General features: G+C 50.4%; 9 protein-coding genes across 9 annotated transcripts; 4 read left to right on the forward strand and 5 right to left on the reverse strand.

Moving 5' to 3' along the window:
• Positions 1 to 2713: 2713 nt before the first annotated feature.
• Positions 2714 to 3603, forward strand: P153DRAFT_390463 (uncharacterized protein; the record flags this gene model as incomplete). The annotated part of the gene is made up of 2 exons (XM_033670934.1): positions 2714 to 2909; positions 2957 to 3603. 2 exons carry the CDS (start codon positions 2714 to 2716, stop codon positions 3601 to 3603), a joined length of 843 nt encoding a protein of 280 aa, XP_033518814.1.
• A 667-nt stretch (positions 3604 to 4270) lies between these two features.
• On the forward strand, positions 4271 to 4904 carry P153DRAFT_390464 (uncharacterized protein; the record flags this gene model as incomplete). The annotated part of the gene is made up of 2 exons (XM_033670935.1): positions 4271 to 4531; positions 4590 to 4904. The coding sequence occupies 2 exons, from the start codon at positions 4271 to 4273 to the stop codon at positions 4902 to 4904; spliced, it is 576 nt and encodes a 191-aa protein (XP_033518815.1).
• Positions 4905 to 4925: 21 nt separating this feature from the next.
• P153DRAFT_350421 (amino acid transporter) lies at positions 4926 to 6712 on the reverse strand (the record flags this gene model as incomplete). Its single annotated transcript, XM_033666289.1, has 2 exons — positions 4926 to 6473; positions 6523 to 6712. The coding sequence occupies 2 exons, from the start codon at positions 6710 to 6712 to the stop codon at positions 5059 to 5061; spliced, it is 1605 nt and encodes a 534-aa protein (XP_033518816.1). The 3' UTR covers positions 4926 to 5058.
• Positions 6713 to 8396: 1684 nt separating this feature from the next.
• Positions 8397 to 9657, forward strand: P153DRAFT_302074 (carbohydrate esterase family 8 protein; the record flags this gene model as incomplete). Its single annotated transcript, XM_033664429.1, has 3 exons — positions 8397 to 8999; positions 9055 to 9231; positions 9283 to 9657. The coding sequence occupies 3 exons, from the start codon at positions 8397 to 8399 to the stop codon at positions 9655 to 9657; spliced, it is 1155 nt and encodes a 384-aa protein (XP_033518817.1).
• A 577-nt stretch (positions 9658 to 10234) lies between these two features.
• P153DRAFT_326597 (glycoside hydrolase family 28 protein) lies at positions 10235 to 12021 on the reverse strand. Its single transcript, XM_033665299.1, has 5 exons — positions 11513 to 12021; positions 11094 to 11457; positions 10843 to 11035; positions 10577 to 10789; positions 10235 to 10521 (listed from the first exon to the last, which is right to left on the reverse strand). The coding sequence occupies exons 1-5, from the start codon at positions 11841 to 11843 to the stop codon at positions 10276 to 10278; spliced, it is 1347 nt and encodes a 448-aa protein (XP_033518818.1). The 5' UTR covers positions 11844 to 12021; the 3' UTR covers positions 10235 to 10275.
• A 681-nt stretch (positions 12022 to 12702) lies between these two features.
• Positions 12703 to 14624, reverse strand: P153DRAFT_302079 (siderophore iron transporter-like protein mirB; the record flags this gene model as incomplete). Its single annotated transcript, XM_033664430.1, has 3 exons — positions 12703 to 13649; positions 13746 to 14359; positions 14410 to 14624. The coding sequence occupies 3 exons, from the start codon at positions 14622 to 14624 to the stop codon at positions 12703 to 12705; spliced, it is 1776 nt and encodes a 591-aa protein (XP_033518819.1).
• A 1708-nt stretch (positions 14625 to 16332) lies between these two features.
• Positions 16333 to 17770, reverse strand: P153DRAFT_350431 (uncharacterized protein; the record flags this gene model as incomplete). The annotated part of the gene is made up of 2 exons (XM_033666290.1): positions 16333 to 16989; positions 17069 to 17770. 2 exons carry the CDS (start codon positions 17768 to 17770, stop codon positions 16333 to 16335), a joined length of 1359 nt encoding a protein of 452 aa, XP_033518820.1.
• Positions 17771 to 20430: 2660 nt separating this feature from the next.
• Positions 20431 to 22361, reverse strand: P153DRAFT_131733 (uncharacterized protein). The gene is made up of 5 exons (XM_033662049.1): positions 21823 to 22361; positions 21293 to 21775; positions 20622 to 21242; positions 20506 to 20538; positions 20431 to 20458 (listed from the first exon to the last, which is right to left on the reverse strand). Exons 1-5 carry the CDS (start codon positions 22261 to 22263, stop codon positions 20441 to 20443), a joined length of 1596 nt encoding a protein of 531 aa, XP_033518821.1. The 5' UTR covers positions 22264 to 22361; the 3' UTR covers positions 20431 to 20440.
• Positions 22362 to 22447: 86 nt separating this feature from the next.
• Positions 22448 to 24657, forward strand: P153DRAFT_401046 (XLF-domain-containing protein). Its single transcript, XM_033671880.1, has 2 exons — positions 22448 to 23494; positions 23543 to 24657. Exons 1-2 carry the CDS (start codon positions 22571 to 22573, stop codon positions 24227 to 24229), a joined length of 1611 nt encoding a protein of 536 aa, XP_033518822.1. The 5' UTR covers positions 22448 to 22570; the 3' UTR covers positions 24230 to 24657.
• Positions 24658 to 24702: the final 45 nt, after the last annotated feature.

A 24702-nucleotide genomic window follows, 5' to 3' on the forward strand; every position in this document is an offset into this window, starting at 1 on the left:
TGATAGGTCTTTGGGCGACCCAGTTATCATTGATCTCAAAAGAAACTAGTAGCTAACTATGTAAGGGGTGCTCTCCGAGTCAAGCGCGATCACCCGGCAGTCAATAGCCAATACCATGAAAGTTCTTGGTATGGGTTTGTGATTTGGTGTAGATGAATGGTGGTCCGGTCTTGGTTCTGAAGTGATGCCATCAACAAGTATCTATCGACAAACATAGCCACTGCCCTGGAGATCGCATGAGGATACGTCAGAACATGTGCTTCGATAAAAGGCACGCATCTAGTCGAGGAAGGTGAGGAGTATCTGATCCCGTAGAGACCGATTAAGAGGATTCACACTAATCTGTGCCTCAAGCAACCGTCGTGTGCCACCCCGACCGGCACCAGGGGCGGGCCGGTAACCGAACGAAACCCAGATCCTGCGCGGTCGGAAGTTCGAAGCGACACCGGCCCGTCTAGTACGTCAAAATCTCTTGGTCGATGCTCTGAGGCACGGCGGTACGCTTGGATTAGGGGCATATGAAAACTGGACTTATCTCGCCGCAGCCATGTTCTGTGCTGTGCAGAAGCTAGCCAATCCTATCATACTGTCTAGCACTCAACCCCTGCAGGTGGTAATTGATGTAGGCCCCAGCGTGGAAGGTTCGAGAAAGCTCGTAGTCTTTGTGTCAGCCTTGTCAGACATGAAAGCTCAAACGACATATTTCAATCGCAAGTTGGATCATACAATGTATATTATGCTTGCCTGAAAAATTGTTAGAAGGAGCAGAAGGTAATCGATGTAGGGTAATCGTTGTTGTTTAGCCGTGGGATATTTGGGTCTGGGGTAGGTGGAGAGCTCAGACATGCCCTGGGTTTTGCCCCATTCTACCAGCCTTGCTAGCGTCTTCAGAAGGAGATCAGCCGACAGTGAGACGACGCAGCCCTATCCCAGCATCTTCCACTCTTGTCGATGTCGATCCAAGCGACGTGGACGAGGGCGGGACCGGGACGATACAGCCTTTGTCTCACCGCCTCTCGTGAACAGTGCGGAGATAGGAACGATTGTTGCCGTGAGGATCTCGCTTACAGTAACCTCGACTTAATCCATCCATGGCGTCGTACAGGCGTCGTCCTTGACACTGATTCTAGGCCGAACATCAAAACGGGTCAATTTTGAATATGCCCGGCCTGACTTGGGATGTCAGCCTAGACGTCAACTTGCCAGGTGACCAGCCACTCAAATTTCCGCCTCGTATACAAGGACGTTAGCAAATATGCGCATGAATCAAGTCAAGCGCATTGAATTTGGCATGCTGCCAAGATAATCCTCGGCAGTTCTAGATGTAAATCTTGTTCTTTTCCTATCTAAAGGTCAGTCTTCATTTTAAAACTTGACGCCCAATAAGGCCAAAACAAACGTCTACATCGAGATGACGCCTCTGTTTCCTCCAAATCCCTATACTGATACGTACAGCAAATTTGAGCGCCATGTTTGCATTCGGAGTAACGCCCGAATAAAAGCTAGGATCCATATCAGATCAGCAGAAAGGGTTGGAAGGGTAGCTCTTGTGGTAGCGCGAAACCCGGAACTAAGCTTGTCGTCTCAACAAGTAATGTTCTACCGCAGCCACTACAACAACTTACTGCAGCAATGGAAAATTTTAGAACAGAAGTTGTAGACTTCTAAAACACACTTAAGGCCTTTGCGACTGTTGAAATTTACTAGAAACCGTACTATTCTGCCTATTCTTTGCGGTGTTCGTCGGACCCTATCACTGCACTTGTTTTGGGTTTCGCGTTGCCGCGAGAGGGTAGATCTTTGTGTATTGCTAGTGCCAGAGCATCCAACAAGAGGGCCACAACTAGTTGTAGCAATGACGACTGCGGCTAGCACTCGCATTCATTTCGAAGGTGGACAGTTCGAACGCCACTTCCAGCACCGAATAGCATCCGAAAAGCACTATTGGTTTGACAAACGTCCTGATTGCGATTCTGTAGGATTGTCAGGGCTGATTCAACGTTCAGCGGTCCGAGCCAATAAAGAGCAGTTCATAAATTAGTTATGCAACCGGTGAAGGCATTCATTTTATGTTTGTCTGTGCTCCACGGTGGGTCATTTCACCTCTCACCGTTTTCCCCCAGCGAGGCTCGAGCGCCTTTCCCTCAGCTGCCTGTCACTTCCGTGCGCTTTCTTCTCTTTGCCGGCAAGTTTACAAGGTACATGCATCCAATCGAGTCATACCCCTGTATATAACCCAAGCCCTTGGGTTGCGTACAGCTCGCTTGCCACGTGGGAAGACGGCACAAGCTTAGGTAGGTTCGGCCTAGAGGATATTTAGTGTCCGCAACAGCTGCTGCAGGGCTGCCGGGATCTGCTATGCCTTCCCCGCCACCAGATTCGTCGTCACGACAGATAGGACGCACTGTCAACTCTCGCAAATCGTGAAATTCAACTCAGAGTACCCCGGTATGCTCCACGGCCAGCGATTTCACTCCTATATAAGATGGATATCGTCAGCCCATCATCTCCTCAGCCACGAGAGCTCGCCTCTGCGCGAACTTTCCATACTCGCTACATTTATTTTGCCCTTCAAAATCGTTACTGGGCTCTGACTTTCTGCAAATCAAATCGTCCCCAGTGCCGAAGTCCGCTGCTACTTTGCTCTTCTCGATCAAACTTTCTTGACCCATTGGCGTCACTAAGTCTCTACTCATCTGTTTGGGTTGCCATCATGGAAGCCGGCGATGATTTCTTGTATTATGACAATGGTCAGAACTTCCTGGATGCTAGCGTCTCACCCACTCTCCAAGCCGAGTCCAATCTCGCCATGTCGTTCGACCCCAGCGGAGTTAACTATCATTCCGAAGATGCGACTATCGCCTGTACTGAGGAACATTACGAACAGGCGATTGAGACTGACTTCGGTCGTACGTTATCGCCTATCCTCTGATCGATATAAACTAAGAAGATACAGAAACAAGTATGACAACTCGTGCAAATACCAACTATTATGCACCTACTTCAGTCTTTACTGTCGCATATGATTCCGGCATAGCTCTGCATCCTCCTTTGACTAATCGTCACACTGCCGATCAGGTTCCCGTACTACCGTATGAGGACAACCTGCCGGACAACCAACCTCCCCGTACGAGTGGGGGAAATACCCCAACAGTGGAGCACTCCTCATCCAAAAAACGAAAAACGGCGCAGATCAAGTCATCAAAAGACGGCAAAGCGAAAAAACAGCCAGTGATATGGGAGCAACATTGTTGTCCGTTCTGCAGTATGGGCCTGGCACGGGATCCTATCGTAAAGATCAAATATTGCCAGGTATTCAAGAATCATATCATCAACGCGCATTACGGCTTCTTATTGGTGGGAAGTAGCAGCAAGAAGTTTAAATGCGGGTTCTGTACTTGCCTCGGTTCTGCCGCATGTGGAGGTCACTTTCATAGTACTCTTGAGCTGATGAACCATCTATGGACCAGTCATAGTAGGAATTTGGAACATCTCCAGTGGCATATTCACTACTGCCCAGAGGATGACCAGGGTAGAGTTGCTGAGTGCTTCGATACCACCTTCGAACGGGGCTCGAATGAGGCCAATGGAATCCGCAATTAGTTCTTGTTCTGACAGGTAATCAACACGATGAGGTTAGGGTTAGATTACTGTAATCGGTTATGGGCTCAACGGCATTCATTGGGAATTTGCTCGTAGCTTTGTACTACCGGATATAATTTTTGGGAACGATATCATGGTTGGAAGACGCGTCACGATACATGACGCAACATGGATACCTCTTTATAATGCTATCATTATTCTTCTACCACGTTGACATATACCTGCCAATTAGAGGTCTTCATAGTCCAGTGGGGGTGTCAACATATTCTTTCTTGACCTGGTACCTCCTTCTACACGTCTATATTCATATCTTCCTTGCCACCTACGACATGTATGCTTCTACTCGGATTTCATACTATTTTTCCAGATGTGTGTTGACATAGTGGCCCATGACACGCTGTTGCCTGCCCGCTTGTTTCACAACACTCCATGGAACCATATGCGTGATGTGAAGGCGTGATGGCGGAAGGAAATTGGACGATAGCTTTGGTTCGAGATGTTGGGAATCAACACAGTGATATGAGGGGTGTAGATTAGATATTATGATCAGCACTAAGTCTATATAAAAACGAGCTCTCGCTTGGAGACATAACATGCCGCATTCACAGGTCGCATCATGAATTCGTGGTAAATAGAAATAGTGCAAAGCGTGAAGGATACTATTCATATGATCCGCTTCAAGAGCTCAGACAAGGATACAAATACCTTCGACGCTGGTTGCTCCACCACCCAAACAGTTCCTCAAATCATATTTGCTTTCGGCAAGTCCAATCCAAACAAAACCATGCCAGCGTCTCGAGACTACACGTACACGATTCCCACCCCTGCACCCTCCGTCGACACACATCCTCCGCCCCCAGACCCCAATGCAAACCTTGGCCTAAACGATCGCCCTGTTGCATCCGCGACCCACAACCCACCCCTTCCTGTGATATTCAAATGGCGCTGCTGCACGCCTTCTTGCTCCTCCCTTGCTAACCCCGAAGTTAACACCTACCACACGGCCACACACTTCATTCCTGTTCGCACCACGTTCGGGCCCCGCAATCGACCGCAATATCATTGGTTTCATGCATACCGCGCTGATACATGCACGTCATGTGGACATCGAGCGTGTGACAAGTGCCAGTTTTGTAGTGTGGAGGGTGAGAGCGCGTGGCTGGGTTTGGAGGAAGAACGCAGGCTGGAGGCAGAGGGTGATGGTGATGTTTGGCAAAGATGTGGAGTTTGGAGGGCGGGGCAGCGGCGACCAAGGTGACCGAAGAAGATTAGGGGGAACGAACGATGAGGATGATGAGTAGAATATCTTTGTTCAATAAATTGCGACACTCTCACTCCTCACTCCATTTGAACAGGAAAACTAGTGACGATGATAACCATCTCTTCTCAAGTAACATTTGTCAAGATCTACTCACGTATTATGATCTTGATAAGATCCTCCAAATCGCAAAAGCATTACTCATGCTTTGTATACACCTTCACGTATCTGATGTGCTCATTGCCCTCCCGATCCTCGTATCTCTCACTCATAATCTTGTATCCTCCAAACTTTGGCCAGACCTTCGTCCAGCAGAACCAGTAAACAACACCGAGTAGTAAAACACCGACACCCACGATGGGAAAGACGTAGTACGGGTATCCTTCGCCATTCCAGTCACCACTCGGAGGAATGAAAGGAACTAATGCAAGGAAGATATTCGCTGCGAGGTAGAGAATCGCAACGGGAAGGTACGTATGCCACGGTGACTCCCAGCGCTCGCGCTTCGAGTAGTGCAAGTAAATCAGCCCTGCCGTGACGAACCCGTTGATCCACGCGCCAGGGTAGGTGTACAAGTCCGTAATGAAGTTGTATGCAGGGCCAGCGGGCGGGGCTACCAGTACAACGACTGTTATTAGCCAGTGAAGGAACAGCGCAGTTGCGGGAGCGTTGAAAGGCTTGTTCGATGCCCAGAATCGGCTCCATGGAAGCAGACCTTCTTTGGCAAACTCCTGATTCAACCGCGCGTGTGCGAAGCTGACTGCGAGTACGTTACCCAAGTTACTAAGGGCGACGAAGGCGGGAAGACTGCGTGCTCCAGCGCTGTTACCGAAGACATTACGGAAGAAAAGGCCCGCAACAATAACCTCACTCTTTGCCAGGTCTGACTTGGGGATAGCAGCGAAGTAGGCTACGTTGGCGAGAACATAAAGTATTGTGGTTCCACCGATAGCAAGAGGAGCAGACCAAGCTAGCGTTTTCTTGGGATTTCTAATCTCGCCCAGGACGTAATTCGCATTTTCCCAGCCTTTGTAGGAGTAGATGATGCGGAGCAGTGCTTGGCAGTATTCGTAGGCGCCACCACCGCCGTATCCATCGCCGACTTCGAGTCTAAACGCATTGTCGAAGTTGTGTGGTTGTGGGACCTTCAAATGACCTGCAAGGGCAGCGAAGCCAGAAAAAACGATGAAGAGGAGGAGGATCACCTTGAATATCCCCAAGACGTTGAAAAGTCGAATGCCCCATTTAGGTGCTGTAGCATGTAATCCCACAGAGAAAGTAACACATGCAATTGCTATGCCACGTGCGGCCCAGCCATCTGGTGCCTCAGATCCGGAAGCGAATAGTACGTAGCGACCAAACGCTAGACTGTTTCCAGAGGAGAAGCCGAGCAGAAGCATCTGTGCTGCCAGAACGCAGGTGGCCATATACTTTGGATGGCGATATACTCGTTCGAGGTAATTCTTCTCACCACCGCTTCGAGGTATCGCAAGCCCGAACTCCAGGAAGACGGACAAGCCGCAGAAAGTCAAGATACCACCAATTATCCAAAGGAACAGAGATACGCCGACGGAGCCACTGACAGCGAAGATACCGGACGGTGTGGAAAAGACTGGGAGAAGAGTGAGTTTGAGTAGTGTTCTGTGGGTCGTTAATCATACTGCCCGTCCCGATCATTTTATTGAGAATGACAAAGACAGTTGCTGTGTAACCCAGCTTCTGGGAGTCGTCATAGACATAAGCATTGTCTTCTTGAACGCTCGCATTGTCGTAACCTGGCGGGGGAGATGATGTAGCGACATTGGTCTGCGGTACAGCTTTGCGATCGTCATCTTCATACTTGATGGCCATGCTGCCGGAGGAGTCTTTGCCTATCTCAGGCGGTTTGCAAAACGGTTGAACAAAGCGGTAGTCTCTCTCAAGCGCAGCCACGACCAGGGGCGAGGGTTAACAACGAGAAACAAACAAGACGTTCTACGGTCAATCTACAGGAGACATTGAAGTTCATATACCCTATCACTATTGCGTGATTCGTCTTGGAAGAGCATTGAGTCGCATTCTCATGCCTCCTGGCACGCCTAGTTGTCGCGCGATCGACACACATGTTGACGTATCCAGGCTTAGGTTACATGCTCTCCAGATAACCGGTAAACTCAACAAACGCTCACTGGCTCATGAACACTCGAAGAGGCAGGTGAGACCAAGGGTGAGGTGAAAATTGCTTGGTACAGGCTCGTATGCGGTAGATTAATAACGCCGTGCAATGACGTGCTCAGGAGCGGACTTGGCGGCCGTGAAGTACAGGCGGACGCAGCGCCGACGTGGTAAAGACTCTTTCTTGGAGACAATTACAAGCGTACCACCTACCCACGGTCTACACCTGTATGCGCGAAGGACCGCTCTGTCAGGTTCGCTCTGGAAGACAATCTAAGAGTTGGCGACACCGCGTTTCAATCGGAGTCATCGTTTGCCTCGTCGCCGTGCTCACTACACATGTGGTTTGTGAATCGGGATCGTTTCCAGGGAGCGTAGAGCAACGAGAAGGTTCGTGTGATAGGAACGATTCAGGGGGTTGGGGTGGAAGAAGACGTGGGATGATGCGAACGGCACTCTTGCCAAGCCATCTTCTCCACTCTCTGTTTTGGGCTAGCCACAACGCTAGTGAGACATTCTCTATCAACACCAACATCGCTCTGGCGCTCACCATTCATCATGTCCATCACGTAAACCACCTGAACGTTGGGTTTGTGTCTTTCTTCAACGTAGCTATATCGTGTTTTGCCGACTGCGTCTTATAGCTGAGTGCAGGGAATATGCGTTGGCGATCTGAGCCTTGGCGTAAGTGAGATTGATCCTCTGTTCAAAGTGTATCTTTTCTTCTCATCGCGGCGACGAAGACGACATCCAGCTCAACCCAATTTTGGAGGACGGTGATTATTCTTATGCCCTTCCGAAGGCTAAGCTTCTACAAGCCGTCTTGCGAAGCTTGATTTACGCCACACCGCGGCAGGACGCGTACTGTCAGTCATGGAGAATTTCCGCGTGGCTTTGAACCAATGAGCATTCCACCGTTCCCCTGAAAAGTTACTTCCTTCCCCAGGAAGTTCTCAGACTGTCCCCTCAATAGCCACGTCATCCCAACATCGCTTGATTGGTGGATCTTCATCGTCCGCCTGTCCGTCTTCCCCAGATCCCCCAGGAAATCGTGTGGGGCGCCATGCTCTCCCCGCATACGTCGGGACCGTGAACTCTTTGATGAGGACGGTGCGACGGTAACTATATTTCAATATTGCGGGATGAAGAACTTGCTGACCCCTGTTTGAGGACTGTGCTCAACAGTAATCACTGGGATCATTGCACCTGCATTTCTTGCACTTTGTTGAGCCGTGGTTGATATCAAGTCCAGGTTCCAGCCCCATAAATAGAAGACCAGGGCCTCCCCATTGAAGATAAAGTCGCGGTCGTTGAAACGCATTTGCAGATCCTAGCTCCCCATCAGTATTTTTCACTATACGTTTGTGTCCTGATTGCTACCATGCGGTTTGAAGCTATTATCGCATGTCTTCTCCAGACATGCGTTGCCCTCTCTACCGTAAACCGCAAAGCATGCCAACACCCAACAAGAAATCCACTTGAGGGCTGCTCAAACGGCACTATTCTTGTCGGACCGAACCAAAAGTTCGCAACTATCCAAAGCGCAATTCTCAGTTTGCCAAACAACACAACCCCATACCAGATACTAGTTCTCCCCGGAAATTACACAGAACAAGTTAACGTCACTCGTCCGGGGCCTGTGTATCTTCTCGGACAGACGAAATATCCAAATGACCAGACCAAAAACACTATCAACGTCATTTGGCGCAACGCTACGGGCACCGGTGTCAACTCTACTCTGGACAACGCTTATACCTCCACATTGACGGTGGCGCCTACGTTCAACTCAAGCCTGACTGGAAGTGGTCCGACTGGAAATCCCGTACCTGCAGATACACCGTTCGGAAATACCGATTTCCGAGCATACAACCTGAACTTTATCAACGACTTCAAGAATTATGCGACAGGACCAGCTCTGGCAGTTTCTGTGAGCTATGCGAATACTGGGTTTTACTATTGCGGTTTCTACTCATACCAGGATACGGTAGGAATGCACCGACTATGTTTCACAAGAAAAGTAGCTGACAAATTCATCCAAGGTGTATATCGGAAAGCTTGGAAACGCTTACTTCTACGAGAACGAGATTGCCGGTCAAACTGATTTCTTCTACGGATTTGGCACTGCTTGGATCCAGTCTAGCCTCGTCACGCTCCGCAATTGTGGCGGAGGTATCACAGCGTGGAAGGGCACCAACACTACATTCGTGAACAAATACGTATGTTCGAAACTATTCTTTAAAGATTTTCCGACTGACTTCAAATGATAGGGTGTTTACATTCACGATTCAACAGTGAAGAAGGCCAATTCATCCCTTGCGCTGACCGGAAAGTGCGCCCTTGGCCGACCTTGGAACGCTCTGCATCGTTCGATCTTCGCAAACACTTACCTAGACGACTCGATTATTCCAAGTGGATACATTATCTGGGGTGCCACTGATCCGCGAACAGGCGCTAACACGACGATGGCGGAGTACAAGGATTATGGACCGGGCTGGAACGCGACTGGAAGGGCCGCGGCTAACATCACCCTCGTGATGAACAGCAAGCAGTATGAGCCTTACTCCACGCTAGAGAAGGTGTTCCAGTATCCGTTTTCGGGACAGTTTGGAAATGTTGCATGGATTGATAGGAAGCCGGAGTAGCATGTATTCTATTTGAACATGGTAGATGCGTTGAAGATGGAGCTGGGTTTATAATAGGAGCTACTTCCGAAAATTAGAGATTGTTCTTACACCTAATGACGATGTGAATTCCATACGGGCCAAAGAAGCCTTTGTCGCCCAGTGGTGTACACTCGATCGATGTCTTCCTGATTTTGAGTTCACATGTGAAAGTGAGCTTTGCTGGTCAAGGAATATAACAAAACGCTCATCCACAATTCGTATGAATAGGATTTGCTGTGTATGAGCACCCCAGGGGTTGCTTGTACGCTTTCGGCAATACTCGTTTTTTGGAGACAGCTCTTCCAGTCGAAAATTGATGTGGAATAACGGATTGTTCAGAATACTTGTTCCTAAGGTGGTTTACGGACATCTTGAGAGACGCATGCGGTATGGTCAAATATTGTGGTACCTACAGTCGGAGTGGGAAGTAAAACTTTATCCCACATTTAGGATAGCGCATTGTTCAGAATCACGTCCAAGATGTAAAGTACGTGTCAAAAGCACATGGTAGGGCGATATGTCGGAGTATAGTACAATTGAATTATATGTTACTATTATTCTTCAATGCCCTGATAGTAATAACTCAAGGTGAGTAAACTAGGAGTTTGATCCCGTTGTCCCGTTGGTCGTGCAGTTGACCTGGCTGCTAATTCCGTCGATACTTCCACATGTGAACAAGTTCGTACCACTCGGGCTCTTTACATCAATGTTCTCGACCGTGATGTCGTAGCAAACAGACGGGCTGGAGCAAACGAGGTATCCAATGAGCGGGTCGTACTTTGTGCTTGTCGTGCCCTTGAAGTTCTTCATGGTGATATCCGAGATGGTGAGTTTGGAAGGGAACTAAGGATCTCATGTTAGTTACTATTGACAGGAAACAGTGTTGTCTATCACTTACCTGATTGCATAGTGTGATGTTCTTTTGGCCGTAGCACTGCGTGACCTCGATCGCGTAGTCGACGTTTGAGACAGTCATACCGTCGTACGTGATGTTGGAAACTGCGCCAGAGCCACCTCCGCCTTGCAAGTCGCCGGAGAGGGCTGATGAAGCACCGGGCCAGACCTTGATGCGGGCTCCATCAGAGGCATTCGACATACTAATGTTGTAGACCTTGTTTTTGTTAGCCATTGTTTCGCTGATCATGGACTGGAAAGATGTCTTACGTAGACGTTCTTGACAATGTCGACTTCGCCGACGTACTGGCCCAAACTTCCAACGCTGATACCGTGGCTGCCATTGCACGAGAGATTCTGAACAACGATGTTGGTCGAGTTAGGCTTGAAAGAAACGCAGTCGTCTCCGTTGTCGATGTGAGAGTTCTGGATGACGACGTTGTCGGAGCGGTAAGTGTCCCAACTATGAATCTCGTTAGCTCCTACTACCAACGTAGTGCCAAAATGACAGGAAAACATACCCGTCAGTATTCTTGGCCGGACTCTTGCTGACACTTCCTCCAGCGATGTCGATGTTCGAGAACACAACATTAGTAGAGTTTGCAACAAAATTGTACCATTGCGGGCTGTATCTGAGTTTCAAGTCCTCGATACGGCCTCCATTGAGGCCAATGGTGCCGAAGAGAATGGGTCGGAGGATGTAGATATCCTTGGCATAGAGGTCATACCAAGCCTGACCGTTGCCGTCAAGAGTACCGCCACCATATACATTAACGTCTGTGCCACCTAGCTCGAAGAAAGTTGTAGCATTCTGGTAGATCTGCTTGAAGGCGTTCGCCTGCCAGTAGTCGGTGTCGTTTGTGAACTTGATAGTTCCTTGGATATCTGAATTGACCAATCAGCAACGATACAACTAATATATAAAATATATGTAACTTACCAAGATCGATATGCTTGAGGAATGTGAGGTCCAGAGCGGTTCCAATGGTGAAGTTCTTGTCCTTGGGGAAAACTACATGACCGCCGTTGTTGCAGTCTTTGATGGCTTTCAGGATGTTCTTAGAATCGTCTGTGCCGGAGGTGTTCTTTGCGACCACACACGTCTTTGTGCGCTGAGGAGAAGCCGGGAAAGCGCCCCGTGGGTGATATGGCGCAACGGGATGACCCGGTCTCTTGGAAGGAACGACGGTTACGCTTCGGTCATCCAGAGGCGAAGTCCATGCTGTCGATGCTTGAAACAGAGCGACGGTAAGAAGATCGGAGACACGCATCTTGTATTGCTTCGATGTATCGAAGTACAGTTATCAATGAGAGAGAAGTTGAGCACGTCGACAACCTCAGAAACGAGATGTCCAGGGCTCTTAATGTACACATGTCGCCGCACGTTTTGCCGTCCGTGCCGCGGCACTGCACCCTGCCCCAGAACGTTACCCCAGGAAATTATCAAGGGTGCGGATGAATTGTTTCTCTCTACGGCGTTCCACGTAATCCCCTCAGGCCCGGATGAAGCTAGTCTAACCGCTAAGCGGGAATAAGGTAAGCTTTTCCGATGAGCCTCGGCGCTTGGCTCTGGGATTGGTGGACTTTCTCACTCCACCTTCCTCACCCCGGATTTTGATTTTACGTCTTTGACAACGCCACAAAATCATGATTGCCCCTGAAGATTACATCTTCGACTTGGGCAGATTGATCACGATGAGTTGCCGCGGACAACCTGGATTCTGCCGCGGGCTCGTTCCGCAACCCTCATCACCGACTGCTAGATTGAAAGTCCATCCGAGATACCAAGCGTGTGATGCACGTACCGCATAGCAACTGGTGTGTGTTAGAGACAAGTTGTCGGGCCGCCCCACGACCATGCACCAACGTCCTTCGAGAAGTGTCATTATATTGTCCTGACAAAGACCGGAAGACATGCTGACTTAAGGTTAGAGTGTTCTAGACTAATTGAGCACTCCTCGCATGACAGATACACGACAGGTGGAGAACTTGTACACGGGAAACTAGATTTCAGCATCAACATAACCATGTTCTTTCATTTCATTACATTAGATTCTTCTCGATGGAGATTTCCCGCATCTTTGTGTCCCCGTCTCCCTCTTTGCATATAGTTTTCCCTCTGCTTCTGCTTCAAAAGACGGTGCCTCTAGTCTGCCTACCCTTCTCTTCTTCCAGCTTCTTAATGTTGATATTCTTCCAGATGAGGATGGAAGCGAAACACAGGGGGACGAAGCACGAGCCAGTAATGACCATTAGACGCTGGGCATGAGCATAAGCACCTACAATAGCATCTCGCTCCGGAGTCCCATCAAGAAAAGACGACTGAATGACTATGTCACTGAAGATCTCAGCGGCCCTGGACTTGCTTTCCTCGGGAAGGCGGTTGTATAGCTGCGCGGGCATTACATTGTTCCAGATGGCACCAGCGATAGAGTACCCGATGGAGGAACCAAAGCTGCCGAAAAGACCCCAGAAAGCCAATGCACTCGCGACTTGTTGATGGGTAACTGGAACCATCACCGCGAGTTGAGCACACGTAGCGAAGATGCCAGTACCAAGACCGACGAGGACCTGTGTGAGAGCCAGGACGCCAGGGTTGGTGGAGGGTTGGCGAAAGGGAATCAACAGCGCCGTGCCGAGAAGCATGATTGGCACGCCGGTGTAACAGGTCCACTTGAAGTTACCGGTATAACTGATGATCCATGCGACGAAAGGGCTGAAGAGAGACGAGGCCAGGGAAAACGAGTTGAGGATGTAACCGGCGTGTGTGATACTTTGCCTGTGTACGACCAACAGGTACGAGTAGTAGAAACCGTTCCAGGTGAAAACCGAGATGAACATGACGCCGTAGAGCAGGCATGATCCAACAATGGTTCTGTCCTTCAAGTATATCCACGGCATGAACTGAACAGGCGCGAAGAACTTCTCCCATACAAAGAAGGCGGGGAAGAGTAGGACGCCAATCACGATCATGGCAATGATATAACCAGTATTCCATCCGTTCGGTGCGTAGGAGACAAGCGTAAACGGCAGCATGAAAAGGCAGAAGCCGAACATGAGCAAAAGCATACCAACCACTGCGAGCATCTGTCAGCTAGCCCGATATGCTGGTAATTGAACCGTGCTGCAAGGCAAAAGCAAAACGGCGAGATAATGGTCTGATCAAAACATACCGTCAAACTGAACAAAGTAGTACCAAAGGGACTGGAATATGTTGCGATCCGATCGCTGCTTTCTCCGGAGGCCGGCCTTCAGAGCCTTGCGGTACATGACGAACATCAAGCCCATGGCCGGCATACTGCAACCGAAGAGGATGATGGCAAAAGCACCAAACGCCCATCGGAAATTGGACTGGGTATAGAAAAGCTCGCCAATGGCTGGACCAGCGAATGTAGCGGCGATACGAGGGGTGCTGTTGATGGTGATGATGATCATGCGGTTCTTGAGGGTGGTCAGGTCGGAGCACATGACGCTAGTGACATATAAAAGACCTATATGACCAGCCCAGTACAAGACGTGTGCGGCAAAATACGTCTCCACGTTTCGGCAAACAGCTTTCATGATCATGCCAACGAGAACAATGAGAAGCATGGCCATGAAGCCCTCAACACGACCCCAGATGTCGACAATCTTCGCCGTGGCCAAGGGAATGCAACCACTGAGGGCAGTCGCCATAACATTCGAGACGGTGAGCAGGCCGTGCGAACTGAAGGACGAAGTGATGTAGGGATTGAGGGCGGTATCGACCGAGTTCTGCAGGAACTCGACAAAGTCAATGAGGTAAAGCCTGTCGTAATCAGCATTGACAACTCGTCAAGAGTGGGCAGGGTTGTTCACAGGCAGAACATGCTGAAGAGAGTTTTCTTGGTCCAGATGGCTGTGATTGCTCTCACGCGCTCAACGCCGGCCTGGAACTCCTCGGAGTTGGCATCGCTGCTGTCCTCTTTGTTATACTCAGCACTGTTGAAGTTCTGTTGGTTTTGCTTCTCCGTGTCGGCGTTCTCCTCCACAGAATAACGAATCGTTGGACCGGCCGCACCGCCGAAACGCATCTGCTCCACGGGCTCGACAGCAGGCATTATGAGCTCAAGAAAGGAGCGCCTTCTAGTTCTCTGAACGAGGAAGACCGAAATAGATGAAGTACCGATGGATGCTCGGGCAGGGAGAGGAGGTAATCCATCACTTATAGCTATCCGCGATCAACACGCGCCGAAGACCGGGCCAGGAAGGTGGAAATCACATGAGGAAAGATATGCGCCACTCCACACCATAAGCTTCTTGATCTCCCAAAGAGCGTACGGTTCACGTGTGCCTAGAGACCATTCATTGGCATTAGATCAGATGAACAAGGGCTGAGATGATCTGATAAGATGCTGGCTCGCCCTCTGATTCAGTCGTTGCGCGGAAAAGTATCCGATTCTAGATAGGCCGCGGCGTCCCTGTGTGAAAGGGGAAGTGTGGGTTCCTTGGCCAGGGAACATGACATCCTCGCCCAACAAGATTGTATTGGAACGCGGAGTCTGGATCTTGGCGGTTGGTTAGAGATGAGAATTTCATCTGATTAGATCCTCCGATAATCTTTTCCCATGGGTCCTGTGGTCTCGTTTACACCACGGATCCTTTTTTGGTGCGTGCCCAGCCTTGGAACCTTCTTGGCTGGGCGGGAAAATGAAGACAAACGGGTGGCCTGACGCTACATGATCACGTTGATCAGACTTGTTCGACCTGGACTTTGTGGTTGGCGTGGTATTGTACGTACTTGATACTACACAACCCGCGTAAGCGACAAAAGTCCTCCGGCCCTCGTTCCAGATACATCACCAGTATTCGCCAAGACGAAAGGGGCGGAACTCGTCTTGGAAAATGACTAACGCGCAGAGAGAGTCAATGAGAGAACAAAGGCTCGGAGACACCTAAATGGAAGACAACCAGCGTACGAACCACCTTTTTTGCTAATTGAGTGGAGTCAACCTCAAAGCTCCAGGCGCAACAACTCCAATATGTAAACAGAATGAAGATACCATCCAGGAACCACTACGAGCCGTGGCCCTCGCCAACCAACCCGCTTGTAGCTCTGTGGCTTTAGCAAAAAAGCATAAGGTTTTACAAGCCAGTCTGTAGTTGGCAAGACGTGAGTCACTGAGGTACGGAGTATGGGTGTAGACGGAAGAGGGCGAGTATGATTAACATGTTGAACACATTGATTATGACTCAAGAATAAAGAATAAGAGTAACTTGTCGACAGATGACATATGCCAGATGAGGTAATTACATGTAGCTATGATGACAGATACATATAGTTACCAAAGACCAAGTTATTTCCCAGCCAAACGCCTCCTCAAATCACTCAACCGATCAACTATCTCACTCAAACCCATCCACCGCTTCCCTCGCACTCTGTTCGAAGGTCATATCGTAGAAATATCCCACGTTCCCCACTTCGCATAGAATACAAGTTGACAACGCTATCATAATCATAAGCAGGAAACTCAACTCCAGTTCCGAAAGCTAGATGTACATGATGACGACCAAATACCCAGTGACAAGACACGCAAAGCCATGATAGCACATAAGCTACTAGCATCCTACTCCGTGATAGAGTCCCGCACACATCGTCTTGCATCATGAAGGCAATGCAAGAACACCACACGCAACCATGCAACGCAAGTCGATATAACCCTCCATATGCAGACAGACCAAGCTTTCCAACCACAGGACAGACATTCATAAAAGTCATGAGAAGATGGACAGACAGGCCAACTACCCAACATACCCACGACAAGCCATCTCATCAAAGGCGAACGGCGCCCCTCCAAGCCCAACATCCTCCTCCCACCCACCCTGGCTCATCGGCGTGCGCGGCTCATCAGCACTCGAAGCCGGTGAGTTGGTGAAGACGGACTCCGCTGGGCCCAGATCGGGCACATACGCGCCGTGGTCACCGAGAGGCAGGCCATGCATCACATGCTGAGACTGGAACATGCCGAGTTCGTTGCCGCGACCGTGGTTATGTGCATGAGCATGTGCGTGTGTGTGGCCGAGAAGCGGGCTGTCGTGGGACCAGTCGGACATGTTGTCGCTTGTGTAGTAGGGGGAGGTGGGATACGGCATGGACATGTCGGGGTTGAAGGTTGGGTCGAAAGCGGCGGGGACGGAGCGGTAGGTTCCTGCATAGGCGCTGTCGTTGATGCGGTTACGGCGGCGGAGGTTGGCGGAACGACGTGCTGCTTGGCCACCTTTTGCGCCGGATGCCTGGCGTTGAGGGAGAGGGTGGTGCGAGCGGGTGCCACGTTTGTTGGGCGCTTTGGAACGGTAGCGCGTGGTGGATTTGACGCCTTCGCGAATGGCCTCGGTGGTGAGGCGCCACATGAAGCCTTTGCGGGCTTCTTCGTGGGGCTGGTCGACTTTCTCGAAGGCCTGTGGTGGGTTAGTAAGGCGAAAGAATAAAGGGAGTTATGGGGGAAGTGGGATAGATGAGGAAGGAGAGAGTGCTTACGCCGTTCATAGACAAGTTATGCCTGATACTGTTCTGCCACCCTTTCGTCTCCTTGTCTTGTGCCTTATCGGTATGCTTCTTGAACCAATCATAGATATCCCTCAGGATCATCGTGTGGTTTGGGGCGTCCATGAGCGCGCGGTAGATCAGTTGCGCATACGGTTGCTCCTTGTCGATTGTCGCATCGTCATTCACACCAAAGTCCTGCGGATACCTCGATGGCTCGTCATGAGGAGTGGACCCACGCGTGATGTCGGAGTCGTACGGGCTGTGGTAGCTACCGTGATCCTCGACTTTGATATGATTTCCAACTGCGAAGTGACGGTCATAGTCATCGCTCAACTGCATGAGTTGACCGTTGATTTCCGGGTCGGCGAGGTCAACGGGGTCATGAGGTTTCGTCGGCTCGAACTGGTAAGTGCCAGGAGGGAAGGACTCCGACATGCTCATGTCGTTGGACAGGCTATTAATAGCCAGGCCGTTGTATGACCGAGGACAGCTTGAGTTGAGAAACTGCTCTGGATATGCGAGGTTGTAGTTGCCATTGTAAGAAAGGCCGTTCTGAGAGTAGTGGCTGAAATCCGCAGAACTAGGTGAGAATTGCATGGGAACATGGAAGGCCGTACCATCTTGACTTATGTGGTTGATAGGAAAGTTGCCGGATGTTGACCATCGCATCGATTCTTGTTCGTCGAGACCCATGGCTGTTGGTCGAGCTTGATAACTGAAGGAGGGGCCGGATTCATGTATAGCAGTCGCCATGGTGGAGGCTAATTCTGAAGATCTGGGGGAAGCAGAAGGCAATGGATCCTGGGCGTGGAGAAGAGGCGGTGCACAGAACACACTATTCGGGAGCTGCTCATCACCGAAGCCACCAGACAGGTCCGTGGAAGATGACCGATGAGGCGATTGCGATTGTGGCATCATGGCTGTTGTGTTGTCCCCCGTTGATGGGCTTCAATGGGAGCGATAACGAGATAGCGAGCGTGTGGTCGGAGAGTACACACGAACGTTGCCAACACCTACTGTGAAACAACAGGACTGGTAGACCTTGAGCGGGACCAAGAGCCGAGAGTATAGTTCGAACAAGTGAAGCGACTGTTAAGACATTTACATGCTCCGTCTTGCCCCGGTGACGAGGATAGGGTGGAGAAGGTTCTCATTGTTACCTCAGATGCTTGAGGACGGGTAGTTGCTGCCAACGCACATGCAGAGCTTGATGGTGCGGTTAAAATGACAAACAAGTCGCGAGATGTCAAGACGGTCAAGAAGACTAATGCAAGGCTGATGTCACGGACCAGGAGCGTCAAAACATTTGGCTGAATGATGGTAAGAGGGATTTAGTATTATATCTAGTGGGCATTACGTAGCAGCCACAGTTAGGACCACCTACTTGGGAGAACAAGATAGTACATACTTGAAGATCGAGATATCTTTGAATGCATTCGATTCTAACCCATCGCCGTCAATTGCTATGCCCAGCCTCCCCATTGCCTTCTCGTCCCCCATCTCCCGGCGCATACTCTGCGCTTGATACTGCAGCTATGCTCGGAGGCGACAAACAAATGCGAAAGATCTCAGAGCCATGACCGGAAGGCCGATGCAAGGCTGGTATCACGGGGCCAAAGAATCGCTGTCGCAAATACCTTACGGGCCGTGAAAAGCGAGAACGCGTTGCTGGACGGGCTAGGATTAGTCTAGCATGACATTGTGTTGTACAGCAGTAGCATCTAACGGGTATGCAATTAACAGGGCTCGTTTAGGCAGCGGGTAGGATCGTGCATAGCCCCGAAAGTCGATCACAACTGTCATACCGGAAGTCATCGGGACGAGGGAGGCTTCAGTTTCCTTTACGCAGAGAGTATTCCAAAGTAGTATCACAAGACTGAAAGCATCGATCTTAGATCGTTACGGCAATGCCTCGCGGGCCGATAGCGACCGAGACACCATGTTGTACAACCTTGATCTAGAACTGGCCTGACATTCGGTCACACAACAGCAGGCAACAGTTTTCTGGTTAGCATCATCAGCCAGGGCGGACGACGAAGATGCACTGCCCAGTAGTGCTAGCAACGTTTAAGGGTGGCTAGTAACCCTGTTGGACGATGATTCCTTCGCTGTCTATGCCCGTATTCCATGCATGTCTTCTGGAAGATGGGTGACAAGCCTCGTTTCTTACGTTACAACCGAGGTGAAGAAAGAAATGCTTGTCTTAGCATTGTCTTTGTCATCCAAGACAAAGAAGAGATAAAGACGTTTGAGACATCTAGTTGAGCATGAGCAAGCGATTTGTCACTTCGATTGGCAGTTATCACAACTCACGTACGGGTAACTTGTCTTGAACGAGAGCAAGATAGATCCAACGTGCCCAAAGGGGAATGAAACGAAGCTTCACCGGAGAATAAAGACTGAGGAGCTGTGTCACATCCCGTTGTGGATAGCATATGTCCGAAACGGTGGTCTGCTGCTGCTTCGTCGCAGTCAAGTTCGATTTGGTTGGATTTGCCGGGAGCCCCACATTTTGCCGACATGCACGCGGCCGCTGATGTCCTCAAGGATTGTTCCTCTTCAAGCGTGCAGGGGTGAGTAGATGTTGTATATGATTGGCTACCTCTTTGAGGAGGGTATTTGTCACCGCCTGTGTGATGAATACACCGCCAGCAGTCCCCAGGATCAAAAGTGATACCACATGTTGATGGTTGGCAGACAATTTGGTACGTGAAGCTGACCCAGTAGTCGTGAGGCATAGCGGCTCGTGTAAAAGAACTACCAGCTAAGATGTGGAAGTGTGCACCAGCCGCTGTTGCTTGAAATGTCTTTCTCATGCCCTGTGACAACCATGGTCTGCGACGCAACTACTCGTTGAAATTTAGTCTCTGACAAAGAGCCACGTTTCTGCCATGATAGCTTTCTGTGGTTGGTACCTGACCGGAACGACGTGGGTATGGCTTAACGGACGTCGTGCAATATGCGGGCACACGGGTGCGTGTGCGTGTGCCCCAATGTCTCGTTGGCAGCTCTACCGACCGTCACCGCCATTACATAGTGGTCGCACGAGTGAAAGAGAGGTGTGTGTTGTAGACTGAACCCTTCTTCTTGGGGTTGATGTGATGTCAATACGCAAAGCCGGTGTAATACCTGCTCCCCAGAGAACCTCAGGCGATGGCCGACATCCGAAAGGGTGTCAAATGTAATGAAGTGGAGAATCGCGGGATCGAAAGGTGTCGTACAGATGAATCCCCTCGCGAAGAGATATTGGAATTCAGAGGCTAGGCTTATGCATTTCCGTAATCTAATAGTGTTTCTTCGCTCGAACCGATTTCGCAAGGACACTAAGTACATGCGGTCATGAGGTTATAGTAGGAAGACCAATCACTTTCGGTAATATATCTGTAATGTGTCAATTGGAGCCTTATTGGTTAAAACACTCAACGTACCTTCTTGAATTGAAAGTGGAGCTGCAAGATGCCCTGGAAAGAGTTAGTAAGTGCTTCACTGTTGCCGCGCAGGGTGTACCCAGCGTGACAAAGACTGCGGAGAAGCCCGGACTCACCTTGTCGAAGCTGCTCTTGAACCCCCGTTCCCGTTTGGCACTGTAATCCCATTCCTTATCGACGATCCTAAACGCAATATCCTCATACGGTGCGCCAGCGATGAACCTAATAAGACATGTGTCATCCTCGCCAGCTGGTGCAAACGACTGTCCGCGCTTGCGCCCGTTCTCGCGTTCGATCTTGTACGTCGGCGCTTTGACTTTGTCGATCAAGTCAGGGTAGAAAATGTTGAATTTGTAGCCTTGCACGACCTTTGGGGGCGGGTTGTCGTGGTCGTAGTGCGTTTGGTTGTACTTGTTCCATTCGTAGCCCATCTGAACGCGATTGAAATAGCGTGGTTTTCTGGGCTTGTAGTTGGCTGTACCCTGTGGTCTCGCGGTTGTGACGTCTTCTTCGGCCGTAAAGATTTCCTCGCCCTCTTCGACGCCTCGCGCGACCTCTCGCTCGTAGAGGGCCATGGTGGCCTGAGAATAGTCCTCTTTCTCGACAGGCGCAAATCGGGATGCGCTTGTGGTGACAGCTTGGCTGGTGTGTGACATATTGTCGGTGGTCGTGCGATGTTGGGCCTCCTTCTGCAATGGTACATATCCTAGTTTCTGAATCTTTCGTCGATCGTTGGCCTACGCATGTCAGTTAACGAGCCTGAGGGTTGACTGTGTCCAACACTCACCATGCTATCTAAGAACTTCTGCGTGGCGACCTGCTCGAGCGCCTTATCCTCAGCACGGAGCTTCAGCAAGGGTTGAGGGTCGAGTGTTGCATCGTACGCGACAGTGGTAGGCCGTCCTTCAACCGTGTCATCCCCACCGGTCAACAAGTTGTATAGTCTTTCCTGCACAGACGCAGCTGCCACCGCTTGTTGCTTGCGTAGCGCTTGAAGCCGCTCTTTGACAATGTCCTGCGAGACGCGCCGCAGCTTCGCCTTGGCCTTCCACACGCGCAGGTTCCGCAGCAGTTGCTCCCAGTAATCGTAGTCGATGGGCTCGTCCGAGTCGAGCTTCCTCTTGACCTGGACTTCAAGTGTCTCGAGCTCCTCGTATGACTTGGGCGCCAGCAGTCGGTCGATGTCTGATGAGACGGAGCTTGTGCCGCGCGCCTCCGAGGCAGAGGAACGCGACTTGCGTCGTGTGTCTTTGCAGATGACTTTGAGGGCCTTTTCATGTCAGGCAGGTACTTGCAACATAACGCGACTCTACTCACGTTCCAATACTCTCGGTTGCTCTTGTTTGTCTCGAGGGTCAGGTAGTTCTCGATCTCCTTGTCGAGTTCTGAGAGCTCTCCCTCACGCAGACCCTCCAACACGCCTTCTGGATCTGCAACTTCCAGGTCATCATCGCCCACCTCCTCGTCGTGTATGGTTTTTGTTGGGTCGACGAAGCGCAGCGTGACGGCCAGCCAGTCGATGGGTTTGGCGCGACCGCCCTTGACGCGCAGGGCTGCCTTCGTCTTCGCCTGCTGCAGCACAAAACGGTCCTCGTCTGCCACCCAGGCTTCTTCGGCTGCATTTGTCGACCGCTTGGCAGGATGGTCATGTGCTCGAGTGTCGGCGGAGCGTTTCGCGGGAATGCTTGACGATGGTGCGGCGCGTTGGGGAAGCCCGTCGCGTTCGTTGCGCCATGGTGGAGGGTTACGCGACGACATTGCTGTTCAAGCTTCAATAACACGTGTGTGGTGTTGATTATGCAATACAATAATTGTCGACTTGATGCTAATCACGAAATCTTTTGGTTAGGGCTGAGGTTGCAGCCGCGCCGTGACGTACCTTCCGCACGAGTCTATGCTGGAGGGAGCCTAGCGCTTGGCACTGCCATTCACTTCACGCAGACCTCATCTAGCTACCTAGCCCAGCGCGCGTCGTCTTCTCTCATGCTTCTCACCGTCCCCTGCTATCTTTCTCGTTACTAGCTACGTGTATGAGTCTCGTTCAACTTGCTTGGTTGACGCGATAATGTCCTGCTGGCGCGTGCTAGAGCTATCCAAACAACCAGACGACGAACAGATTCCACAACTTCTTGTCAAATCAGTCTTCCAAGCGGACTCATACATTTTGCATATCACAGACCTAACTAACATATGGAGTGAAGAGCTAGACCTGGAGGGAATCGTGGACCGAGCGTCACGAGAGCAATCACCAATTGAAGTTAGCAAACACGACACTACGCAGCTCGCCATCCTCCTCGACAACATCAAAAAATCCTTGGAAAATTGCGAGGATGCCATTTGTCGTATTACCCGGGATGGTACGGAGGGCATTACCTTACACAGTACCGTCAACCTTCCAAAACCCCTCGACTCTCTGACTTGGAAATTTCGCCTGCACAAGAAGACCGCTACAGCGCTCAGAAATGAGCTCATTCTTCCACTGCTTGTCTCGTCGCACATCCAGAATGAGCGCATCAATGACCTCGTCTTCATCATGACGACAAAGGATAGCGCAATTGATCGGCTGGTGGAGCAATATGAGTCTAGCAATCTGGATTTAGCTGCAGCTTTCCCCAGTATCGGCCGTCTGAAGGCGGGAAGAAGAACTATCAAACGTGAACAGGCGGCCAGGCACATTCCCGCGTTGCAAACCTTCCGCGAAGATGTTTGGAGAAAGGAAACTGGTCGACTAGAGGACTCGGATGTTACCACACTCGGAATGTTCCAAGAGGCTTTGTCGCAATGCAATGCTGAGGTACCGCCAGAGCTCAGGTCAAGTGATGCATACGGTAGCTGGTGGACTGCGATCCCGAACGGGACCTCGCGTGCAAGGACTGCTTCAGAGAGTAAAGCGAAGAAAACTGCGTATATACCAGAGCTGGTGAAAAACACCGCAGATTCCACCGAAGACGAAACAGACGATGATTTCGAAATACACGAGCATTTCAGGGTAAGCAACACTGTGCCTTTTTATTGCAATTGACGCTGATATTTATAGACGCGTAAAACCTCAAAGCAGCCTACCACGGCACCAGATCCGACGCCACTATCAAAGCAGAGTCAACCAGATCCGAGCGATGCTGAATCTACGGAAGACGATGACGATTTGGATGCACCTGCTAAGAGTCCAAGCCTAAGTACAAACTCGCAAAAGTCGCCTTTGCGCGCAAAGTCGGCAACACCTGAAGCGACTCCTCCGACCAAAGAAGATCCTCCATCCGTTGTGAAGCTAAGGGCGAAAGGCTTCCGAATAGGTGGACAGGCGAAGAAGCAGGTGGCTGAACCTCCGTCCCCGCCGCAAGAGAGCGGAGGTGAGCTGCCGGAGGGAGAGCCTCTGCTACCTCAAGAGTCCATGTTACCGCCAACCTCCCAAATTGATTCGCAAGTAAACACCACGCCCAAGAAGCCGAAGAGAACATTCAAGATTGGAGGCAAAGGAAAGGCAGTGACAGATGGCGACGATTCACAACCCATCATTCCAAACACGACTCGTTTACGATCGCCGACCATTGATCTCACGTCTTCTCCCCCGCCGAACAGAACGGTAGAGGAGCCACCGCCGGTAGAAGAGGTGCCCGAAGAGACACCAGAAGAGAAAGCTGAACGAAGGAGGGCTGAGCTGAAGCGGAGAAATGAGGAAGCGGCCAAGAAGCAGGCACAAACTAAGAAGAAGAAACGATTCTGAGGGATATATCAAGGACTTAGAGCGAAGAGACCACGTGAATCATCACTCTTGGATTGCTACGTGCCGTGAAAACCATGTGTAAGTGTTTTCGGAAGTCTAGCACATTCCCCGCTGAGTGATGTCTCTGTTTGTATCGGTCAAGCTGGATACAAGAATTCGGGCGCCCATCAACCATTCACTCGTGGATATATATCTGTTCCATGGAGGATTTTATCATTTTAGAGCTTGGAAGACTCGCCCACTGATATAACCTACTACACAACTGCGCTCCACTGGGTTGTTTGTCTCTTTTTGGATATTTCACGTTGCGCGCCTTCCTCTTTCACCTGCTGGACCCTTGAGGCTGCTTCACTGTCGAGAAGCCGTATATCCCTTCCACGTAGGTTGTTGTCAATCGCTTATCGAGCGCCACAACATCAATAACGCGCCTTCTCTCACTTTTGGCCACCCCTTCCTTCGTCTGCTTTTGGTCA

This window comes from Dothidotthia symphoricarpi (assembly GCF_010015815.1).
Source record: "Dothidotthia symphoricarpi CBS 119687 unplaced genomic scaffold P153scaffold_23, whole genome shotgun sequence".
NCBI lineage: Eukaryota > Fungi > Ascomycota > Dothideomycetes > Pleosporales > Dothidotthiaceae > Dothidotthia > Dothidotthia symphoricarpi.

Excerpts from the sequence above, each read along its gene's own strand:
- P153DRAFT_131733 (XM_033662049.1), bottom strand. The coding sequence starts at position 22,263 with ATGTCGTCGCGTAACCCTCCACCATGGCGCAACGAACGCGACGGGCTT. Across the intron at positions 21,776-21,822 it reads GCAACCGAGAGTATTGGAAC|GCCCTCAAAGTCATCTGCAA; the intron begins GTGAGTAGAGTC and ends TGACATGAAAAG. Across the intron at positions 20,539-20,621 it reads TCAAGAGCAGCTTCGACAAG|GGCATCTTGCAGCTCCACTT; the intron begins GTGAGTCCGGGC and ends AACTCTTTCCAG.
- P153DRAFT_326597 (XM_033665299.1), bottom strand. The coding sequence starts at position 11,843 with ATGCGTGTCTCCGATCTTCTTACCGTCGCTCTGTTTCAAGCATCGACA. Across the intron at positions 11,458-11,512 it reads CCTCAAGCATATCGATCTTG|ATATCCAAGGAACTATCAAG; the intron begins GTAAGTTACATA and ends TGGTCAATTCAG. Across the intron at positions 10,790-10,842 it reads ACATTGTCAAGAACGTCTAC|GTCTACAACATTAGTATGTC; the intron begins GTAAGACATCTT and ends AACAAAAACAAG.
- P153DRAFT_401046 (XM_033671880.1), top strand. The coding sequence starts at position 22,571 with ATGTCCTGCTGGCGCGTGCTAGAGCTATCCAAACAACCAGACGACGAA. Across the intron at positions 23,495-23,542 it reads AAATACACGAGCATTTCAGG|ACGCGTAAAACCTCAAAGCA; the intron begins GTAAGCAACACT and ends TGATATTTATAG.